We start from the raw sequence: 23,508 nt of genomic DNA, 5'->3' as shown, positions 1-23,508 counted from the left end.
GGGAGAGCGCGTGAGGGGAACGGGGCTGCTGGGGCTCCTCCGCCGCCCCCCAGGCAGCTCCTCCCCACGCTCCTTTCAGCCGGTCCGGGGACTCAGCTGGGCCGACAGCTCCACAAAAGCCAGGCAGCTCTGAGCACACACTGGGATCCTCCTGCTTTCCCACAGGTGACCGATGGCATAGCCCTGCTGAGCTCGTGGGCTAGAGACAGACTGCTGCACTGCCAAAACCCCACGGGCTGAACAGACACATCCCCAGGGACAAGTGGGATCTTGCCAGCTCAGCTCCTTCCCCCAGGATGATCAGGCACAGCCCTAAGGCTCAGCCTGCCGGGGCTGGCTTTGTCTCCCTGCAGAGCAGCAGCTGGGAACAGCTCACAAACCATCACCTCTGTGGCCCTGCCACAGCAACGCGTGCCCAGCCCGAGAGCCTCGGGAAGCAGGAACTGGGGCCAGGGAGCAGCTGGAGCAGGCTGGGTGCCCCGAGCACTCACCTCGCACGTGGATGTCGGTGTCAGTCATGAGCAGCACGGCCAGCGGGTGCACCTGCGACGAGTCGCGCACGAAGACGCCGCCGTTGGACTTGACGGCCATGAAGTAGGTGAGCCAGCGGCTGTAGAGCTTGGATGCCTCCCTGCAGGAGCAGCTCTGTCAGCCTGGCCAGGCCCTGGCACGGCCACTGCCCCATGGGACCCCCCCTCCCCATCACCCACCTGTTGATGGTGGACTTGTGCAGCAGCACGGTGCCGGCCTTGGTCCGGTACGCGTAACTGTTGGGCTTGAACTTCCCCTGGCGTGTCACCTTGCCTTGTCTCACCTGCCATGGGAGGGGACTGTCACACACCTGCACCAGCCCTGACAGCCACAGCCCCCCTCTGGCAAGGGGAGGGGGATGATGTCCCTCCACTCCCAGGAGCTCCCTGAGTTAGTGGAGCATTCCTGGGGTGACCACACCTAACAGTCACTCAGTACCACTGCAAGCAGAAGGAGGGAGATGCCACCTCAGGCAGCCAACAGGAGAAAAATGCCACTTCAATGGCTCCCAAACCCAGTGATGAGAACCTAAACATGGACCCACACAAGCTGGGGTGGCCACTCCTCGTGAGTGGGGATCAGGGACAGCACTGGAGCACAGGCTGGAGGCCAGGGCAGGACACCTCGCTTGGACACTCATTCCCAAGAGAGCAGAAGCTTCTCTGGCACCTCAGCACTTCCCGGTGCCACCTGCTGTGACAGCCATCCCTGCAGAGCGATGGCAGTGCCAGTACCTGGATGAGGTTGGGGTAGAGCCCAGCCATGAGGACACCCTTGACCAGTTCCTCCTCCTCACTGTACTGGTTACACACGGACGAGGGCATGGTACAGTCAGACGGGGATGACACCAGGAAGGCTTCATAGAGGTTCTCAGAGAACTGCTTGACAAGGCCTGGAGGGAGGAGACAGCCCCAGGGATGAGATTCACCCTCTCCTTCCCTCCATGGAATGAGTCACCTCAGCAGGGCAGCACCAGCCCGGGCTGGGACAGGAGACCTGTCCTGGGCCAAAGCCAGACCCTGCCCGATCCCAGGGTCACCAGCCCAGCACAGCCCATTTGTGCCCCGTGTCCCTCCCTGTGCAGCAGCCGCCTGGGGCCAGGGGAGGGGCGGGGTGGCTCTGCACTCACCGTTGATGAAGCGCAGGCTGGGCCCGTACAGGTAGTAGTCCTGCAGGTAGTTGTCCCTGGCACGGCTGTCCCTGCGCCGCAGCACCTCCTCCCAGCCCGCCACCGCCCGCACGAAGGCCAGGTGGTCACTGCCGCTCTCCCGGCTCAGCACGGCCTTGGCCTGGGACAGGGACACAGCTGAGCCACGGGCAGCCCCCGGGCCAGCTCCCGCCCCGTGCCGGGGGGCTCCTCACCTTGTCCACCTCGGCGCGGTTCTGCAGGCTGCTGCTGAAGGGGTCCCGCGTCAGGCACGACACAATGACCAGCAGCGGGTGCAGGCAGCGGTAGATGGAGGCCAGGACGATGGCCTTGGCCAGCCGAGGGTCCGTGGAGATCTGCGCCAGGCGCTTGCCCAGAGTGGTCAGCGCTTCCCGCTGGTCCAGCACTCCTGCAGGAGAGCCACCCGTGTGGCACATCCATCAGCTCCCAGCGCGGCCAAAACAGGGGAGGGGGAACTGCCACGGCTGGGAAGATCTGGGGTGACCTCCACAAGAGGCACAGGGACAGGGGCCTGCAGGAAGCACCCAGAACCCCCCAGGTCTAACTGAGCTCAGGACACAGAACAGCTGTCACAGCCACAGGAGCACCCACAAGGCCCAGCCCTGAACTCCAGATCACCACTTCCCCTCCTTCTGTCCCCCACCTCTGAACTCCAGATCACCACTTCCTTCTGTAGCCTCCCCTTTATTTTTTAAACCTTGGAAGGTTAACCCAAAATTTTAAGCAAAGCAATGTGGGAAATAAAACAGCATAGGGCACATGGTTTGGGGAAGTCACTGTCAACTCCTATCCTCATCCAGGGACAATCCGCCCAGTCTGCCCCACAGCAGCCTGTGCCAAGTCCCATTGCCATGCTAAGACAGCAAACATGTTTCCATGACACAGAATTAACTCACCAATCTCCTGCAGCAAGATCACGGCTTCATCCACAGCTTTGATGTCAGGGCTGTCCAGAGCCTTGGAGAGAAATTCAACTGCCTGCAACACAGCAGGGGAAGGGAAGAGGGAAAAAGTGAGCCAGTTTCCCATTCAGCTGTGAGAGCCTTCAGGAACCCAGACTGCAGCACAGTTCCCTCTTTGTCTGTCTCCAGGGATATGACTCAGACCTCTCCATTCCTTCAAGCTTCCAGACACACTCTGTGATCTCAGGGATCCACACATTTCCTGCTCTGAACTTCCCTGGACAGCGCCATGTTCAGCAAAGCACTCTGGGTTCTGCCCGCTCCTGCCCCGGGGCTCCACGAACCCCCCAGTCCCCGCAGGCAGTGCCGTGCTCACCGTTTTCTCTTGCTCACCGTTTTCTCTGGCATATGGATCTTGGCCTGCACCACCAGGTTCTCCAGGGGCGTGCGCAGGATCTCGGGCACCTGGTACGTGGGCATCTTGTCCAGGCGGCTGCGCGGGAACAGGTGGTAGGCGAATCCCGACTGGCAGCGCCCGGCGCGCCCGCGCCGCTGCACCACGTTGGACTTGGACACCCACACGGTCTCCAGGCAGGACACCTGTGGGGACAGCAGCAGGCTGAGCGCTCCCACAGCTCTGGCCTGCTCAAAGCATGCAACCCCAGACTGCTTTGGGCTTAAAGCCCATCCTGTTCTGCCCCTGCCATGGCAGGGACACCTCCCACTGTCCCAGGCTGCTCCAAGCCCTGCCCAGCCTGGCCTTGGGCACTGCCAGGGATCCAGGGGCAGCCACAGCTGCTCTGGAAAATCCATTCCAGCCCCTCCCCACCCTCACAGCCAAGAATTCCTTCTCACTATCCCATCTAACCCTGCCCTCTGGCAGTGGAAGCCATTCCCTCTTGTCCTGTCATTCCAGGTCCATACCCAAAGTCCCTCCCTTTGCCATCTTTCCTCCCAGCCAAGAGAACTGAGACTCTCACGAGTGATAAACGTTCCCAAAGGGCCAGGAAAGCCTTTCCCACTCTCCTGCCTCGTGCAGCGCCGGCCTCTGTCCAGCAGCAGCTCCGGGGCTGCATGGATGGGACCCAGATGCCACCTGCTGGACACCTGTCCCTGTCCCATCCCAGGGTCCCCATCCCAGCCCTGCCTCGGGGTCTGCATTCTGCACTGGGATAAAACTGGGCAAGTAATCCAACCAGAGGGCTGGGTTTAAACCAGAACTCCTCCAAGGTGTGATTGGCCCTGGGAGATGATGTTCTAGAACAAGGGCAGAGGGATGTTGCCACAATTCCTTTTCCCAACAGCAACAGCAGCACAGTTGCCTTCACTTTGTTGCAAAGGGGTACAAACAAGAGCCTTCCCAGGCTCAGGGCCCAGCACTGCCAGGAACGGGCCAGGGGGCAGCAGATCCCCCTTGAAAAGCTGAGGAACAGGGATTAGGCCAGGAGAGCTGGAAACAGGAGCAGGATCTAACAGGTCAGGGCTGCCCTGTGAGGGCCAGCAAAACGTTTTTGATGAAACCGTAGAAAAAGGCTGAAAGCAAACAGAAAAGCTACCAGTGTTCTATGGTGAAACAGAGTTGGGAAGGGGGTAGGACGTGCCTTAAATTTGTTTGAAAAAACAGAATTTGATGGGGAGCCTGGCCCAGAGTTTGGACACAGCAAACGCTGATGAGGAGTCAAACACTCTCCCCAAACAACACAACGCCTGTGCCCCAGGGGCCAAATGGGAAGCAGCTCCATCATGCCATTAATGGCACCTCAAATACTCGTCTGAGCACAGCCCTCTGCTCCAGAGTGCCCCAGTGAGTCAGAGGCAGCACGGCAGCAGTACCTTGGTCTTGAGGTCGTAGCGCTCCTCCTTGTGCGTGCCGCTGTCCACCACGTGCACGATGTCGTTGATGGTGATGGAGGTCTCCGCGATGTTGGTGGCCAGGACAATCTTCCTGACACCTGGTGGAGGCCTCTGGAAGATGTTCTGCTGGTCCATCATGGGGATGTTGGAGTGCACTGGGAAACCAAACCAGAGTCAGACCCGCCCAGCTGAGCTTCTCCTTGTACCGTCACCTCTCGCAGAAATGGGGACACCAGCAGCCAGTGGGCACAGCCAGCAGCTTCCCGCCAGCCAGAGCCCAGGAAAAATTTCCCACAAGTCATTTGAGAAGGCCTCATTTCAGCTGTTTCAACCTGTGGCTCAGCAGCAGCAGGAGCTCTGCTCACCTCCTGTCCCAGAGCCTGGTGGCACCCCAGGAATATCCCTGGCAGAAATCCCACTCCCTCCCACAGTCCAGTTCTGCAGCTGCCCCTCCTCAGAAGTCCCTTGGGGCAGGGATTGTCACTGCCACACGGGCCCACTCTGTCAGAAGTGGTTCTCATGGAGGGCCCATGGCTGTCCCGTGTCCCAGCTTTCCCTGCCACAGCTCAGCACACACAGGAATTCCTGGCATAGCACGGCGGGGCAGAGGACAGCAGGCACTTTCCACCAAACTACACCTGCACTCATTAACAGCCCAGCTGCTCAAAACTCTGCTCCTGCCTCGCCTGGTTTGACACTGAATAGGCAGAGCTGCTCAAAAACAAACAAAAAATGCCAAAACCCTTAAGAACTTTGCAGAGCAAAGCTGGCTTTTGTTGTAAATTTCCTCCTGGGGCAAGGAATGTTAAATTCACGGATCAAAGCTCAGCTCCAGAGTCCACCTGCATCCCACGGAACAGGTCCTGAGATCTTTTCTGGGCAGGCTCAGCGTGCAGCTACAGCAGTGCAGAATTGAGCTGCCTTCCCCTTGCCTAATTCCAAATTGCTGGAGGCAAATGGGAAGCCACTCTCTTTGATCACACACAGGAGTTACTCAGCCCCTGCTAGGAGGAGTTACTCATACTTACCACTCACCATTACACAGCTGGGACATCAAAGCTCACCAGCTCTGTAGCAGAGCAAAGCTGAAGGGGCACATCAAGCCAACTGTCCCAGATTCTCCCAAATCCTGGGAAGAAGGAGCTGGCCCTGCCCTCTCACCTGGCAAGACGAGGTAGCGGCTGTTCTGCGAGCCCAGCATCTCCAGCAGCCGCTGCTGCACCCCTTTGATCTCCTGCCAGCCAGGGAGGAAGCACAGGATCCCACCTGGAACACACCAGTTAAGAACACACAGCCTCTAAATCCAAGTGCTTTTCCCCAGCTGGAGACACACATTTCCAGGGCAGAAAGCTACCAGGCCACCTGGAGTTTGACAGTGAATATCCACGAGCTTTGAAACACTTAAATCTCCCGAAGTCACCTGAGAGTCCTGCCTCCTTCCCAAACACATCACCTTCCAGGCAAGGGTATTTGACCGGGATGGGGCTCCAATAGAAAAGGTAATTATGCAGCACAAGGCTGCCAGTGCTGGAGCCCTGACAAGTCTTGGAACAGCTGCCCAGGACACTGAGGAGTCCAACCCTGTGTAGCTACACTTCTTTTACAGAGAAAAGCAAGGCACAACTTCTTAAGGATATTTTCTAGGAATCGCAGCGAGGAACTTCAGAGAAAGAGAAAACAATTCCCATTTGCTGCACCTGTGCTGTGCCAAAGCAGAATGTAGAGATAAGAGAGATAGAGATTGTTTACTCAAAGTGATAAGTGTTTTATTTCCTTGGCCTATCAGGGCCAAGTGCATGTCCAGACTGTCGGTCAAGAGACAGTCACAAAATTCTAGTCAGTAGAGTTAAATACTTACACAGATTCAGTGTAATATAGTATAATAGAGTATAAAATAATATAATATAATATCTAATATCAATAAAGTCCTCCTCATCATTCCTCCCTTTGTCGGGGCTGCCCTGATTTCCTACAACCCTGTCTTAGCTAAAGACTTGTAATTTGCTCGTGCCACATGGCTCGAGACCACTTGGACCAGCAGGAATTCAAGGAGCCCTTGCAGGAGGCTCAGCATTGTGGTGTCTCTGCAAAGGCTCTGGAGGGGTTCCCCTTCTCTCCCCCCAGCAGAAGAAGAGCTCGGGGCGAGGCAGGACCCACCTGGCTCTCCGTGAGCATCGATCTGCAGCACGAGGTCGGTGATCAGGTCAAGGTCAAGGACGCACTCATCGTCGGATTGCTGGGAAGGACAGGACAGGGGGCTCAGGGGGTGTCAGCACAGCACGGGGGGTGTCAGCACGGCACAGGGGCACTGCAAAGCACCCTCTGCAGCCAGCAAATGCCTCACTTGGACAGCCTGCGCAGGACCTGGAGCCAGGAGCCTGGTCTGGGCTCCATCTGGAGCCTGCTCTGGTCACAAGTGCTGCCAGTTTCCCTGCTGTGCAGAGAGAATGCACAGTCCCTTCCCAATGTCCAGATCTGTGCACCTCTGCTGCACAGCACCTCACAAGTAACAGAATTGCCACAAGATTCTTGTGGACAAAACTGCCACATGCACCTGGGGGTTCAAATCCATCAGGCTCCGAGCAGGAGCTTCTGTAGCTCTCAGGATTTTGGAACACACTATTAAAGCTCAGATAAAATCCCTGCCACAACAGAAACGGGAAGAATGCCCTAGAGGCAATGGGATACCTCAAGCAAGTTTGCTGATGATCCAGGACCGGGAAAAGTGGCTGATACTCCAGACACTTGCTCAGCCACAGGGAGGGACCTCTACAGGCTGGAAAAATGGGCTGACAAACTCCAGACCAGCTGGTTGGACCAGAAAACGTCTGGCCAACCTCTGTGACTGTGTGACTCCATGACCCACCACTGGTGTAGGATTACCCAGAGCACTGCACATGTCTGGAGGGCATTTTCCAGAGGGTCAGACAAGCTGCAGAAAGCAGCAATCAGGGAATTCAGTCATGCAGGACGGTGAGCACTGAGGTAACAGTGCTGGAAGCCACAACCATCCCAGTCCTAGGCCAGGCTTGCCTAAGGGGTGTGCAAACATTCAACTCTGTGTCTATGTACACACAGCAATGAACTCTCAGCCTACTCAAACATCAAACTTCCCATTAAAGGGAGACAAAAGCAACTTGACCCCAACGCAAAGTCATCTTTATGTATAATTTAATCAAAATACTCTGGGGTTCTACTAAGCTGACTTCACCTCAGGAGGACTGGCATGGAGTTAAAGCTAACCAAACAGTGTCCAACAGCCACAGGGAAGCAGGAGCAGTCCCAGGCCTGAACTGTCCCCCTGCTGACAGGCCAGAAGCCAGTGCCCCATCCATGGGGACAGCTTCCCCCCGGCTGCACACCCACCTTGATCTCGTAGTGCCGGTGCCGGTGCCGGCCCAGCTTGGCCAGGATCTCCTCCAGGTAGTATTCCTTCACCGGGTACATGAAGCCCGGCACCTTGACCACGGGGCAATCCCCAAAGTAGTGGGAGAAGCGCTGGTTGTCCCCCGTGGCGCTCATGAGCACCAGGCGCAGGTCAGGGTTCAGCTTCTGGATGCCTTTGAGCAGGATGAGCAGGAAATCCGTGTTCACGTCCCGCTCGTGCACCTCGTCCACCACGACGTGGCTGACGCCCTCCAGGCTGGGGTTGCCCTGCAGCTTCCTGAGCAGGATGCCCACGGTGCAGAAGAGCAGGGCCCCTCCCCGGGCAGGGGGCTTGCTCTCCAGCCGCACCTGGTAGCCCACGTTCTTCCTCATGTTGGGCCCCAGCTCCTGCGCCACGCGCTGGGCGACCGAGATGGCGCTGATGCGGCGGGGCTGGGTGATGACCACGTTGCAGCGCGCGCCGCGGCCCTCCAGGATGTAGTGCTCCAGCAGCAGCTGCGGGATGCGCGTGGTCTTCCCGCAGCCCGTGTCTCCCGCTATCACCACCACGGGGTTCTGCTCGATGGCTGACAGGATGGTGTCCTTGTGAGGGTCTACTGGCAGTGGGTGGCTCTCCTGCCAGGAGGCTCCTCTCCTTTTCCAGAGGGCCAGCAGGTTCTGGCTAAGGCGCACTTCCTCTGCTTCCAGCATGGGGATGTAGGTCTTCCCTGTGATGGCGTCGCTGATGGCACCAGATTCCTTGGTCAGGTTCATCATGTCATCAGCAATCCTGGGCCTGGACTCCCTGATGTCCACGGGATACTGGGAGAGGGGGAGGAAGCAGGCAAGGACAGCAAGGTTAGTGCTGCTCTTGAGAAGGACAGAAAGGAACAAGTGCCTGCAACAGACTCAGCCAGTCTGCTTGGCCAAGGCTGTGCCAAGGTCTCCTCAGATCCTGGGTAACTCAGTCATGTTCTGAACTGAGGTTATTTAAAGTGAGAACTAATTTGGGCAGCCCCCTATGTGCTCCTTGCTGCATTCCCTATTTTAGGAGGGGTATTAGTGCTGCTGCCTGAACTGACAGGCACAGACCAGTAACTTCAGCAATGCAATGCAACAGCCCCTCAAAGACAACTTTTGGAAACCATCAAGTTACACCACCACCCAGACACATAACTTATGCAAAACACAAGCTTTTGGCTAAGTCAGAAATATTCTGTCTTGGCAAAAGAAAAAACTGAAGTCCCACATCCCACAGGAAGAACTACAAGGAGTAAGAGGTCAGGAATTGTCTAGAACACAAATCAAAGCATTGGCCCAGATGTTCATTGGATTAAAAGTTGCTGAACTTTTAATCAATCACATCTTTTGGATTCAACCTTAAGAATCCCAGAGTCTTCCAAAAGGGAAGGCCACTGCCCAGAAAGGGTCTTCCTTCCCCAAAGGGCAGCAGACAGTGAACAGGTTTTGTGGCAACAATCAAACCATTAATTCCCTCAACATTCTGACAGGAAGCTTTCAAACACATCCAATTCCTGAAGTGAGAAGGGATCAGGCACAGGGGAGCCTCAGGGGGCTGAGCCTTACGTGGTTCAGGTAGTTCTCAATCTTGCGCAGGGTGGCCTCAGGGACTTTGATGTGGCAGGGCTTCCTCTGGTTCTCACCCAGCTCCCTCAGGGAAGTCATGTTGTACATGGCATGGCTCAGGGGGTTGTTGTTCTTGTCCACCAGGCCAAGGCTCTGCAGAAAACAGGCAAACAACACCATCAGGTCTGAGGCTGCTCACACCAAGGGCTGCAATACAGAGCACTTGGATAGGCCAACTGCTTACCATCCCAAACCCACCAATTCCTGCTTTTCTTGCCACAGCAGGAAACCAGACATGATCCCACTCCAACTCTGGAGGACCAGACACACCAGAACCAACCACCTGCCCTAATACTACACCTGCAAGGTCTCAAGCAGACCCATCAGAGGAACAGCAGCCATGACTGCAAAACCCTCTTGTTGAGTCCCTTGCTGTGGTTGTGGCATGCTGTGAATCCCAAGGTTTGGAAATAGATGTTTATTAAGCATTAGCTCATTAAGCATTAGCTCATTACACAAGTCAAAGCTCAGGACATTTCCAGCATCCCCTGGCAGGCTCAAAGCCAGCGAGTGAGGCAGGAGGAGCCTGTATCCAGAGGCACATGCCCAGGGGATGCAGCAGCCAGGGGCACTCACCTTCAGCTTCTGGCAGGCCAGAGCTGCTGCCTTGTTCTCGGCCTCCACCTTGCGCCGGCCCTTGGCAGCGAAGGTCATGGGGCAGGGCCAGCGCAGCGTCAGCTTGCAGATCTTGGTCTTGGTGCCCACCGTGCGGAACTGCATGTACTCCTGCAGGAACGACAGCGCGGCTCCGTGGGACAGCAGGGACCAGCCAGCCCTGCCCTGGCCCTGCACAGACACCCCAACAGCCCCACCTGTGCCTGGGAGCGCTGTTCAAATGCTCCTGGTGCTCTGGCAGCCTCGGGGCTGTGCCTGTTCCCTGGGGAGCCTGGGCAGTGCCCAGCGTCCTCTGGGGAAGAACCTTCCCTGATCTTCAACCTAAACCTGCCCTGGCCCAGCTCCAGCTGTTCCCTGGGTCCTGTCCCTGTCACAGGGAGATTGGAGCTGTCCCTTGGGAGGAGCTGCAGCCCTTGCTGAGCTCTGCCCTCAGTCTGCTCTGCTCCAGTTGAGCCAACCCAGTGACCTCAGCCATGCCTTGTGTGGCCCCTCTGACCTTTCACCATGGGTTTTTTTGCTGAACTTGTTGGATTTTGTTGGATTTTTTTCAATGGAGCACTAGAAGGAGGTTACTGCACTGAACTCCACACCCCAGCTCACAAGGCGCTGTCTAAGCCAAAGTGAGAGCAGACAACTGTGGGGAACATCCTGAGAGCCTCAGGGTGGAGCTCAGCTCCTTTCTGCTGAGCACTCGAGCTCTGGGAGGTGGGTGACACATCCTGGGAAGGAGGATCACCAGATACGGGCAAGAATGGAGCTGTGGAAAGATTCTATCAGCACAGAAGTTACACATCGCTCCCAGCAACACAAACTTGTGCTTGTTGCAGGTACATGGAGAAAGGAAACCTTAGAAAATCCTTCATTCAGATAGCAGCTCCTCCACTGCCCTGGCCTCAGGAGCAACATTCCTCAGGGTTCTGTTAAGACATTCCCTCAGCTCTCATCACAAGGTCTTTCCTTTGCTGTTCACACTGATTTCTCTAGGCCTAGTTTTACCTTCTCTCCTCTCCCCAGCTCTGCTGCCCAAAGAAAGCATGCAAAGTGATTCCAGTTGGAGCTCCCGAGCTTTTTCCCTGGCAGGGGTCAGACAGCACCTTACCTTGACTGTGGAGGAAGAGGTTGCAATCTGAATCACTTGGGCCAGGAGGTTTTTGGGAAGTGGGAACTGCGTCAGGGCACGGATGGCAGTGTTGTCGTCTGTCATTTCAATGGAACTCCCCCCTCGGCTGCATGGGACAAGAGTAGAGCTGGATGTGCAAATGCCCACTTGGCTCAGACCTGCCTCACTCCATGAGTGCTACTGAACTCTGAAACTACTTGGCTAAAGCCCAGGTAATTCTGGTCATGGGCAGAGTCCTGCTGTCCCCTGGTACTAAAATCTGTCAATCACAACCACCCAGCCCAGCAAAGCCACCTACTACTGAGGGATCGGACCTTCACACCAAGGCTACAAACCAGATGGCATCAACAGATCAAGACAGATTTAATTAATAAATAATTCTGAATTTAAAAAACACATCACAGAAATAACCACTATCACCTACATCTCTTACAGATCTTGCTCCTGCACTGGGGATGGAAGGGAGCAGATTTAACATTGCCCTCAAAACCGGGGTGGTCAAAATCTGGTGTAAGTGCACATGCACCATTGCTGGGGATGGAAATGCCCTGAGGCACAGAGGAATCGGGCAGGTAACAAGACTGGCAGCAGTCTCTCCAGAGGGCAGAGCTGCAGGGAACAAGTCTATGCATTCCCTGGATGGCAGCCAGGTACCAGACCAGGCTGCCCCACTATTCCTTTGGCCCATCTCCAGCCCTCCCCAGGCACAGGAAAACCCTCCCTTCCCTCTGCCCTGGCTCAGCATTCCCAGCCAGACCCACCTGGCGTCTCTGCCGGGGGTGCGGGCGTCCTGGTGTGCCATGGGCAGGTAGTCCGAGACATCGATGGCCTCCTCCTCCAGCTCCCCCTCCTCCAGCTCCCCCTCCTCCAGCTCCCCTTCCTCCAGCTCCTCCCTCCTCATGGCTTTGGGCATCCTGCCCTGCTCCATGGGCTGGATGGCATCGTCGGGCTCCATGCGGCGCCAGCAGGTGGACAGGTCGGCGAGGGAGGGCCCGGACTTGGAGCGCCACTTGCCCTCGGAGCACCAGCGCTCGTCGGGACAGCCCAGCTGCTCGGCCAGCAGCCGGTACTTGGCCGCGTCGAAGAGCTCGTTCCGGGGGCCCAGCAAGCCCCAGCCCTGCAGGAGAGACAGGGCAGCTCTGGGAACCCACACCCTGCTGGGCACGGGCCCCCTCCTTCCCCACAGACAGAGCGAGGACAGGCACTTGCAGGAGCTCTGAACGTTCCCCCACCACTGCTGTGTCCCAAGGGGAATCAGGTCCCTGCCCTCCCTTCCCAGGGTATGGCTCCCAGCCCCACACAGCTCCTTAGAATGGTGGGCCAGGATTTACTGGGGTTTTACAAACTCTTGGCTATATTCAGCACCCTCAAGTTTTGAAAGCACCCTCAGAGCAGGAAATGCATCTTTTTTGGGAAGGCTAGTCTGAACTAGCATAATCTGGGACAATACAGGGTGAGAATTCAGGGAATGGGTCATCTCCTTCCATTTCCCAGGAACAGTTATTTGTACAAGCAGCAGGAAAATGTCCCTAACCTGACAGGTGCTGGAGCAAGCCTGCAGTAATTAAAAACTCTCCCACCATCAACATTTAGGACTGAACCTTGCAGGAAGCTCCAGACATATCCAGAGTGCAGCACACACCATTTCGAAATTACCAGACTGCTGCAATAAGTTCTAGGTTTAATTTTAATAAATTAAAAGTTACAGTTGTAGGCCATTTAATGGCCTTAATGTATTAGAAAAAGCTGTATTATTTTGTGCTGTGGGAGTGCCTAAGACACCAAAGTTCACCTGTCTCGCTGTTCTACTCAAAGCCTCCATATTCACTCTCTGCACTAATTAGACACTATTAATTTTCTTGAACTGATGACTTTTTAGGCATTATTTGTAGCTCTTTCTATAGCTGTGATCACACAAGGCCTCCCATCACAAGGGTCTTCTGCCAGGTTCCAATTTAGCTGGCAAAGAAAGCTTTGCATGTTTAATCTGTGGTTTCAGGTGGCTGGGTTTTGGTTTAAGTTCTAAAGTGCACTTCAGCCATTTCCAAAATTGGGGGAAAATGTATCAGTAGGCTATTTTCCTCCCTTTGAAAACTTCCAGGGTCTCAAAGAAAGCAGGGAACTGGAGAGCATAAAACCAGGATGTATTCCCAGTGAATGCTGACTGAGTGAGGTGGAATGAAGTCAGTGAGTGAGGCAAGTTTTGCTGATCACAGAATTAGAGGATCAGCTTAAGCAGCTGAAGAAGCTGAGTTTCACACTGCCCTCCTGGATTTCTGAAGGCTGGTTATTTCCTCAAAGAGCATTCTGATCTACAAGCAAATCAAAAGCTGTCTCAGTGCCAGAGCATCCACAGCATCCTCTCCTGAGCACAGAGATCTGCCTGTTCCCACTGAATAGATTAACAGCAAACTCCAAAATCAGTCTCACTTGCTCAAGGTAACACAGAACAGCCAGGGGCAGAGCTGGAAATAAAACTGCATATTTTTCTCAGCTATAAAACACCTTCAAGAGTGACCTTTACAGTTTTACTGTGCCTGTTTGATACTGGCTGCACACACCCATTTCCAGCCATAAATAAGTGCCAAACAAAGCATAACTGGAGAGCAACAGTAAATTACTACATGTAATTGCCACACAGGCTTGGATGAAGAGGAAAGAGCCTTTGGAGGCTCTGAAGGTCCTACAACTGCAAACACACCCAGCTGTGCTGGCAGAAGTGGGAGTTAGTGACCAGCAAACCCCCTGAGGGAAACTGCTCGCTGTAGATGTTAAGGAGCTGATTAAGGTCCAGGACAAAAAGAACAAGGACCAGGACTACCTGGAGCAACTGGGATTTTAAACTCAAATGGATTTGAGCTTAAAATCCCAGTCTGACTGCCAGAGGGACCACTAAGGGAGCGCACAGGCAAAGAGAAAGAGCTCCCACCAGCAGGCCAGGCTGGCTGCACACTGCAGGGTGAGCCTGGCCAGCTGAGCAGCAGCAGGGCTCACCTTGAAGAGCTGGCACGCCGCAGCCGCCGCCTGCCGCTCCGCATCGATCTTCTTGGTCCCATAGCCCTCCACTTCCACATTCTTCGGCCACTTTATATGGAGAGTGACTTTCTGAAAGGCAAGGAGAGCCACAGGGTGAGCTGGGCAAGCTCTCCCCTCCAGCAGAGCACACCCACTCCACCCACCTCTGCACCCCAGACAAAGAAGAGGAATACAGAAGAAACCTGAACAAAGTGCTGTCTTGGTCCCTTCAGGGGAACGACCTCTGCACCCCAGGCAAAGAAGAGGAATACAGAAGAAACCTGAACAAAGTGCTGTCTTGGTCCCTTCAGGGGAACCATCTCTGCACTCCAGACAAAGAAGAGGAATACAGAAGAATCCTGAACAAAGTGCTGTCTTGTCTTGGTCCCTTCATGGGAAGCTCCATTGCAGGAGCTCTGCAGGAAAAGGCTGAGCAGGGCACAGGGGTGCCACAGCCCCACAGGAGCTGCAGGGCTGAGGTCCAGCACAGGCAGTGGTGTCACAGGGTGTCAGCTCCCAGGGATAAATGCCAGGAGCACATTACAGGAACAATTCCATCCCAGTGTCCCTCTGCACACTGCAGCAGCCAGAGCGTGCCCTGGAGCAGATCCCCTCTCCAACACCTTCCAGCTGCAACAGCCAGGAAATCTTCCCAAGTGCTTCCTCCCTGTGATGGAAGCAGCACAGGAGTGCCTCAGCTCCCAGGCACCCCAGCACTCACGGGGCACAGGAGCACCCAGCTCCAGCCCAACACTGGCAGCACCACAGCCCCAGCACAGCTCCTGCAAGGGAGCATGAAAAACCTGCAGAGGTAAAGAATGCTGAGAGCTGAACTTCACCCTCTTCAAAGAAGTGCTCCAAATCAGGAGCTCACTCAGCTCCCAGCCCTGCAGATGCCACAAAGCTCCAAGAGGGAAATGCCCAGGGAATTCTCTCCTGCTTCTGCAGCAGAGATGAAAGGCAGCAGTGGATCCCCCAAGGCTGGAGTGCAGGCTCCTGACTCCCCAGCACCTGGCTGGCTGCCTTCCTGCCCCTGAACCTGGCTCAGGGAGGGAACTGCTATGGGTTTTGCCTCAGGCACAGCCTGGAAAGCACAGACCTGCTGGGAAAAAAGGTGTCTCAGGAAGGCCAAGTGCTCACAAAGCCCCTGTTCACATCCAGCAAGAGATCTCCAGGCTCTCACCTGTCCTTCTGTCTACAATTGCTGGGTTGTTTTTTCTTTGTGAGCCAACCCTCCTTTTTTCCCAGGGCTCCTTTATCTCCTTTATCATTTTCCTGGTTTAGTTCTTTGTTTTAATCTGAAGTTACTCTCCACATTAATCTATTTAAGAGCTGGCAAGAGTGGGAACCAATTATGCAAACTAAAGTGATGAGGCACTGCCTGGGGTACTCCAGATTTTAGGCATGAGGCACTGGCTATGGTATTCCAAAATTTAAGTTGGGAAACTGCACTACTGCATGAGAAAGAGCAAGAAAAACAAACACAAATAATGAAGAACTCTGAAGGAACATTACTAATGTATCCCCTAAAATCCAGGGATGCTTAAAAAGGATGTGGCAATAAAAACTGTCTGGGAAATATTAGACAGAATGTTATTGGAAAATGTTAAGCCATCAGAACTGAGTCTTTTCCTGGAATGTAGGTTACAGTTAAACTTCAGCTGGAAAGGGCTTTCAGCTCTGGAATGAGAGCTGGTGTGACAGGAGGAGGCACAGCCTTGACCACGGAGCACCATTAGGTAAGAATTCCTACTCAGCCCAGACCCAGATTTGGGCCTCGGGCATCCCAGTGACAGCTCAAACTACCTGGAAAACTGTTTGCTTGGATTTCCTCTGCTTCATTTAACAAACAGAGAGGCTGCATTTCATTCTGCTCTTAAGTACTATTAGAAGCCTCCCTCCATTGCAAAGAAACTCCTCTTTTCTGCTCACAATTGGACATTTTAGGCTTTGGAATTTGTTCTATTGGAATTTACAATCAAATATAGGTGTCCTAAGGGCTAAAATACAGCTTTTAAATCTTAATTTTCTAAAGTAGTAGGACAGCTTTAAGGACAGACTGTGTGTCCTTCTGCTGAGAAAGGCCAGATACAGCAAGTCACTTAAAAGAAAAAGAGGAACAGCACCTGCACTTATACACCTTTAAAGCACATGAAGATCAGGAAAAATAAGAAGAAGTAAGAATATTTCTTGTTTGAAAGATTATCACAAACTTTGAAGTGGAATTAAAACTCTTCCATGATTTTCTCTAGGAAGTTACTCCCAGGATTAGCAGTTCCATGGCTCCCTTCCCACTCTCTGTCCCACCCTTCCAGCAGCAAGGATTACCTTTTTCCTTGGCCCGTTAGTGTGGATGTACACCAGCTTGTCCCTGGCATGGGAAATGCCCAGGGCTCGGCCAATCACACTGTTGAGCAAGTTTTTAGGCTGTGGAAATTCCTTTAGTAAATCTCTGGAATCTGGAAAAAAAAAAAAAAGAAGAATTAAATGTCTCCCAACTGCTGTGCAGTCCCAGGCAGAGGTGTGTTCCAGCACCAGCTCAGAGGGGAGGACAGGGGGCAGGCAGAGCATCCAGGGTTCACCTGCAGCATCTCCAGGCACCACTGAGCTCCCAAATCCCTGAGGTTGGGAGAGACCTCCAGGATCATCAAACCCACCCTGTGTCCAGTGCCCACCTTGTCCCAGCCCAGAGCACTGAGTGCCACCTCCAGGTGTTCCTGGGACACCTCCAGGGATGGGCACTCACAGCCTCCCTGGGCAGCCCCTGCCAAGGCCTGAGCACCCTTTCCATGGGGAAATTCCTGCTGTGCCCACCCTGAGCCTGCCCTGGCCCAGCCTGAGGCCGTTCCCTCTGCTCCTGTCCCTGTTCCCTGGAGCACAGCCCGACCCCCCCTGGCTGTCCCCTCCTGGCAGGAGCTGTGCAGAGCCACAAGGTCCCCTGAGCCTCCTCTGCTCCAGGCTGAGCCCCTGCCCAGCTCCCTCAGGAATTCTCCAGCCCCTTCCCAGCTCCCTCAGGAATTCTCCAGCCCCTTCCCAGCTCCCTCAGGAATTCTCCAGCCCCTTCCCAGCTCCCTCAGGAATTCTCCAGCCCCTTCCCAGCTCCCTCAGGAATTCTCCAGCCCCTTCCCAGCTCCCTCAGGAATTCTCCAGCCCTTTCCCAGCTCTGTTCCCTGACTCACTCCAGCCCCTCCAGGGCTCTCCTGGCAGGAGGGCCCAGAGCTGCCCCCAGGATTCCAGGGGGTCCCTCAGCAGGGCCAGCACAGGGGACAGTCCCTGCCCTGGGCTGTGCCCAGCAACTGTCACCAGCATGGAGCAGGTGCTGTTTCCCCACCAGCTCTGTTTGTCACTCCTTGATATCAAAGCCCAACTGAGCAGTAACAACTGCACAATTTGGGTGTTTGCAACTGCCCCCAGCCCTGGTTTAATCCAGGGTCTCACAAGGTACACATTAGATCCAACCAGCAGAGGAACATGCAAAAATGCCTGAGGACTTCTTCCTGAAATGACTGAGATTGGATTAGAGCCTGGGAATGTGGTTTAGTACTGAATTGCCCAGAGAACTCCCTGGAAAGAAGTTTGCCAACAGTGTTTGGAGACACAGCAGCCCCAGGGGCAGCAGGACAGAGGGCAGGTGGGACTGGCCCCTGCCCCCAGAGGGAAATGCTGCTCAGGGTACAGCAGGGAGGGGATGTTCATGGTCAGAGCAAATCACTCATTTAAAATAATAATAATAAAAATAATAAAATCCCACTGCCCCAGACAAGGCCATGTCACACCCACCTCTCGTCCCAGCCTCCTCCCTGACCAACTCCAGCAGCTTTGGCAGTGAGGGAGCTGCTCCAGCTCCTCTTACCTGCACCACTGCCATAGCCAGCACTGGGAAGGGCCTTTTTTTGCAGCAGCAGGTCCAGCAAGATCAGACCAATGTGATAACAATTCCAGATGTTCCTACACCTCACAAACAGGGAGGTCTCACAGCTCCAACTGTGCAGAGGGGCAGCTGCTCCTTCTCCCAGGCTCCAGCATCCCACTAAGCCAGATGTGCAGGGAGCCAATCTGCAGCCCTAATCCCACAGAAAGCCAAGGCAGGAAAAGGAAACCCACAGGTCTTTACTGGGCTCACAAGTGAATCAGCCAGCACAGGCCTGCAGGTACCAAAAGCAGCACAAGGGAACAGGGAGAGGGATGGGGTCTCCTCTCTGCAGGAGCAAGCACAGCTCATCCCACATTCAGCCTCATCCCACACACACTCCCCGGGCAGCCAGGACTTGGGTAACCTCCCTGCACACCACCCTGGGGGTGAGCATTCCCTTTCAGAGAGTTTCCAAACCCCCTGCAGGAATCCAGGGGAAGTTTCAGCAATGAATCAGAAGCCAGCACAGAGATCACTGGTACCATCAGAAACCAGCATTTCCAACTGAGCCACCACATGCAAGGAGAAACGAGGAGTCAAGAGCCATTCACTTGAGCACCACCACGATGTGCCACCATGGGCTGCTGGAAACACGTTCTGGAGTTACTGCCATGAAGAAACACAGGAACTGCAGATAATCCCAGAACGGTGTGGGCTGGAAAGATCCTTGAAGACATTTATTTAACAGCTGGGCAGGGGCACCTTCCACTATCCCAGGTTGCTCCAAGCCCATCCAGCCTGGCCTTGGACAATTCCTGAGATGTTAGGAGAGTTCAGGAGAGGCTCTGTCCCACAGGCAGTGCAAGAGATGCTCTCTGAGAAGCTGCTCACTACGATGCTGTCCCAGGAGGGCCCAGCTGGAAGGAGCAACTGGGAAACCACAGGAGGTTCAGAGAGAGCAGAGCTCTGCTGTGCCACTGCAGGCCTGGCACTGCCTTGGGCATTGGCTAAGGAGAACAAAAAGCCATTGGTGATCCCATCACCCTCTCCAGCCACACCCAGCAGCCTGGTCCACAGATCAGCACACAAGATGCACTGGTGATACTCAGTTTTGAAACTGCCTCTTGCAAACCAGAGAAGAACCACCTGGATCTTGATAAATGCTTTCAGTAGCCTTGGATAACTCCAGGGGAAATGCAGGAATTACTCTGATTTATGAACACAATTTGTCCATGAATTACCTTCTATATATTGGCCAAGGGAGAAGGAAAATGGTCTCAGGCTTACGAAAAACTATGAGCCAATTTTCTGTAATTATACAGCAAATGTGCTATTTCTGTCTACTGAAGCAAATTCCTCTATATTCAGACTTTGGCCTGCTCAGGAAAACTGGAAAAGTGTCCAAGATTTTGGCACTCTGCAGTTCTATTCCATTCCACATTGGTGGGACTGACGGAGGGAGGAGCAGTAACACAACTCCCAAATGCACCATTCAATTTACTAATTAAAAGGAAAAGCAAAAAGCAAATCTCCACCACCAGCCCGGTGATTTGGCTTCCAGTTGTTTCCTCTTTCACAACAATAACCTGGGAAATTCTGTGATAAGAGGTGCAAGAAGCACATTTTTACAATGCCCCCCCAAGTGCAATTACCTATGACAGAGGCAGTTTCTCACATTCTGAGGTGACTCCTCGGTGAACACTAAATATTTCATCTGCTCTAGAGGGGAAAATAGGATCTCTGACTAACAAAGCCCAGTTGTGGTGACAGCTCAGGCTTGGAATTCCCAACAAGGTGCTGTGTTTTCTCCCCAGCTGACAATGCCATATGCAGCAGCACGTTCTGACTGTGCCAAGGGCTGCTGGATCACCTTCAGCCCATTCCTGCCCCAATTCCAGAGCTGAAAGGATCTCGTGCTGCAGGAAGCCATCCCTCCCTTGGAGCTTTTACTGAAACAACCCCCAACTGCAGAACTGGATCTGCAGAATGTTCCCTTCCCTGCCAAATGGGATTTGCAGCATCTTGCTCCAAGGAGTGTCTCGGGTCTGCCACGGCTGAGGGTGGATGTTTGGGTGGGAATTGTGTCAGTGGGAGCACAAGGAGTACAACCCAACACTCCCCAAACAGCCCCACATGACACCCAAACCACAGCCCTGACATCAGGAAGGAATATTAAAAGCCTGTCTTGGAGAGCAGACAAGTCAGGGTGGGGCTATCAAAGAAGCCAATTAACTAATTAAAGTTCCTCAAAGCCAGTGAGTGCTTTAGCTTAATTTGATTGTGAAAGTCCAGGATAATTCCAAGCTACACTGAAAACCACAGAAGCCAGACCCCAAAACCAACAAACCATGCAGCTGGAGTGGCCCAGCCTCCTCCAAACCCCTACAGATCTGAGGAGTGGAAACACTCAGGTACCAGAGCACAAACAAAACAGCCCAAAGTCTTCTTCTTCAAAGGAGGACAGAGGAAATCCAGCAGTTTCTCTCTTCTCTCCAATTCTACTCCTTGGAAAAGCAACAAATGAGCACCAAGGAAAAACTGTCAAAGACAAAAGTCTTCAAGATATGATAAATTCAAGTAATAAATCCAAATATGTTTCCAACACAAAAATCCCCAAGGAAGAAAAAAAGCCCTGTGGCTCCACGATATCCATTTCACAAGGAATTAGCCCAGACATGCTCCACTGCAGAGATGGAGTGGAACAGAAGGTTCCACCGGGCAGCTTAGCTTGGAGTACCCCAAAGCATGGCCTCTGGGGAATTTGGGGGTTTTAAACCATCCCCAAGCCATGGCCCCCTTCAACACACACAGAATAAACCCCACGTGCACCTCCTGGCTGGAGCAGAGCTCAGGGAACACTGAGCAGGCTCCTCCAAAAGCAAGTGGGACCAGCTGAGGAGAAGGAGCAGTGGCCAAGCTCCCCCTCGGAGCCACTGGGGCTGCTCAGGACCCCGCCCTGCTCCAGGAAGGGATCCAGAGCTCCAGCCCAAATTCTGCTGTGGCTCTACAGGACAAATTTAATCAGTGACAGAGGAGGGCTCCTGGAGCAAACCCAAGGGCAGGGGCAGCCTGCCTTGTCAGGAATGAGGGGGAAGTGACTGAGCTCCCCAAAGCCACTGTGAGCCAAAACCCTGAAGCCTCAGATAACAACATGGATCTAACAGTGACTTTCTGAAGCTGGCCTGGGTCTGAGTGGACTTCCATATTTGCTTCCAAGGCTAATAACAAAGCAGCCAAATGAGGACAGCTAATGAGACATCAGCCCACAAGCTGAGGGCTCAGAACCCACCTCAGAAAGAGGTTTTTCAAATGACATTTATGATCTCCACATGTTCCAGGAGCAGCTGGACAGGTAGGGCAGGTTCACAATACCCTGAGGGCTTTTATTTGTTCATCCAAAACAAATCTATTATTGGAAACAATTCTAGCATCACCACACTCCCATCTCAAGATCAAGAGCCTTCCATGGTCAATCCTCCACACAAACTGGGAGGATGAGTGAACTGAAGACCAAAAATAAAAGTACTCAGGGACTGCCTGAAAACACATTCGAAAAAAAGTGATGAGGGATGAAGTACAAAAGAGGAAAGAAAAAAAATTCTTGGTTTATTCCTTTTCTCAGGCAACACCTGAAGCAGCTCATTAAACAATAATTTGGGGTGGTTCAGCACTTGCTTCAGCAGGCAGTTAATTTGCTCTGTTGAACAGCTTGAATGTAACAACTGAAAGACCGTCCCACTCTGAACTCCAAGATAAAACTCAGCAGCTTCTGAAAGGCAAATGGAACCAAGACCCAAAGAATCCAGAAATTACTGGGAAAATAATGACTTTAATAATGTTGGAGCAGGGGAAAAAAACCACTGAACACAGAAGCATGAGGGCTGAGGAAAAAAAAGTTCAAACATAATAACACTCCAAATTTCCAAAATGCAGCCCACAAAAGAAAACTGAAACCAAACCAGCGATTTTTGTAAGGAAAAATGGTTCAAGTCACAACCTCTGGCACAAAACCACTCGCATCCCTCCAAGCTCCAAGTGCTCTCCACGCTCCACAACCCAACAAAAAGCGATTCAAAACACGGCACCAAACGCGAGTTTTGAACATTCTTTTACAGCAGCGACAACTCCGACGGCATTCACGCTTCCCACCGGGGCCCGCACACCCCTGACATCCAACCGGGACAATCTTCCAGAGCCGTGAGCCCCGGCGGGCTCCGGGACCGCTGCAGGACTGGGCCCGGTGCCGCGGAGCTGTCCGGGGCTCCTGCTCGGGGCTTCTGTCCGGGGTCCTGCCTGGAGCTCCTGCTCGGGGCTGCTGCCCGGGGCTCCTGCTCGGGGCTCCTGCTCGGGGCTGCTGCCCGAGGCTCCCGTCCGGGGCTGCTGCCCGGGGATCGTGCCCGGGGGCCGGGGCTGCTGCCCGGGCGGATCCGCGGGATCCCGCGCACGGAGAGCGGGGAACGGCCCTAACGGCCCGCCCAGCCCGGCCGCTCTCCTGCCGCAGCTCCACGGGGATTCTCCTCTCGCGTCAGCCACCGGAGGCGGCCGGAGTTTCGCCCAGGCCCGGCTCGGCGACCTTGAGGGGAATCACCGGGGAAACCCAACTCCGGCCAACAAAGGCCCGCGGGGGCGGCCCCGCAGCGGCTCCGCGGTGTCCCCGGCGCCCCCCGGTACCTGCGCAGCTCGGCGGCTCCTCTCCCTGGCCGCGCATCCCGGTCCCGGCGGAGCCGCGGGAAGAAGGGAGGGAGGGATGGAGGGAGGGAGGGAGGGATGTGGCGGCTCCCCCGCCCCGCCGCGGGCCCGGGCTCGCCCCTCCCTTCCGCTGCGCGAGCGCCGCGCGGGGCCCCGAGCGCCGGCCGGCCCCGCCGCTCACCCTGCGCCGCCTCGGGCTCCTCCTCGTCCTCCTCGTCCCGGCGGGGCTCGGCGGGCCCGCGGGGGGCCGAGCAGAGCCCGCGGGGAGCCGCGCAGGGCCCGCGGGGGCCGCGGCACAGGCGCAGCGGCCCCGCCGCCTGCAGCAGCAGCCCCAGCGCCGCCATCTTGGGCCGCCCTGCGTCCGCGGGCAGCGCAGGGGCGGCGGCGGCAGCGCCCCCCGGCGGGCGGGAGGACCGAGAGCGGCCCGGGAGAGCCCGGCCCGGCGGGCACGGAGCGGGCACGGAGCGGGCACGGAGCGGGCACGGAGCGGGGAAAGGCACCGAGAGGGGAGACGGACGGGGAGAAGGACAAGGAGCTGCTCTCCCGGCCGGGGCCCGAACCCGCAGCATTCCCGGCGCTCCGGAGCCGTGGGGCACCGGGAATTCCGGCCGGTGGCACCGGGAATTGCGGCCGTGGGAGTGATGCCTTGGGAAGGCTGACTTAGAATGGAGATAAAGAGTAAAGTAGGTATTCCCGGTAGAATCTATAAAAGCACCGGGAATTGCGGCCGGAGAGCACCGGGAATTGC

General features: G+C 54.9%; 1 protein-coding gene across 3 annotated transcripts in view; it reads right to left on the bottom strand.

Moving 5' to 3' along the window:
- DHX30 (DExH-box helicase 30) overlaps positions 1-23,508 on the bottom strand; it is a 31,678-nt gene that overhangs the window by 1,673 nt on the left and 6,497 nt on the right. Inside the window, exons 1-18 of one of the 3 annotated variants that reach the window (XM_059870607.1) lie at positions 22,942-23,114; positions 16,547-16,677; positions 14,198-14,308; positions 11,965-12,320; positions 11,183-11,309; positions 10,045-10,194; positions 9,409-9,561; positions 7,822-8,643; positions 6,613-6,691; positions 5,617-5,721; positions 4,435-4,610; positions 2,995-3,201; positions 2,596-2,677; positions 1,894-2,087; positions 1,661-1,820; positions 1,266-1,423; positions 711-814; positions 492-631 (exon numbers count right to left, since the gene is read on the bottom strand). In XM_059870607.1, coding sequence (XP_059726590.1) covers positions 492-631; positions 711-814; positions 1,266-1,423; positions 1,661-1,820; positions 1,894-2,087; positions 2,596-2,677; positions 2,995-3,201; positions 4,435-4,610; positions 5,617-5,721; positions 6,613-6,691; positions 7,822-8,643; positions 9,409-9,561; positions 10,045-10,194; positions 11,183-11,309; positions 11,965-12,320; positions 14,198-14,308; positions 16,547-16,677; positions 22,942-23,104 — 3,418 coding nt within the window. In that variant the 5' untranslated portion in view covers positions 23,105-23,114. Of the gene's footprint in view, positions 1-491; positions 632-710; positions 815-1,265; positions 1,424-1,660; positions 1,821-1,893; positions 2,088-2,595; positions 2,678-2,994; positions 3,202-4,434; positions 4,611-5,616; positions 5,722-6,612; positions 6,692-7,821; positions 8,644-9,408; positions 9,562-10,044; positions 10,195-11,182; positions 11,310-11,964; positions 12,321-14,197; positions 14,309-16,546; positions 16,678-22,742; positions 22,889-22,941; positions 23,115-23,508 lie in introns of those variants that run through there. The other 2 variants (XM_059870677.1, XM_059870769.1) reach the window with 2 other exon arrangements.

The sequence above is a fragment of the Haemorhous mexicanus genome, chromosome 1, assembly GCF_027477595.1.
Source record: "Haemorhous mexicanus isolate bHaeMex1 chromosome 1, bHaeMex1.pri, whole genome shotgun sequence".
Taxonomy (NCBI): Eukaryota; Metazoa; Chordata; class Aves; order Passeriformes; family Fringillidae; genus Haemorhous; species Haemorhous mexicanus.
The sequence above is the reverse complement of the archived record's forward strand: the minus strand, read 5'-3'. Positions and strand labels throughout refer to the sequence as shown.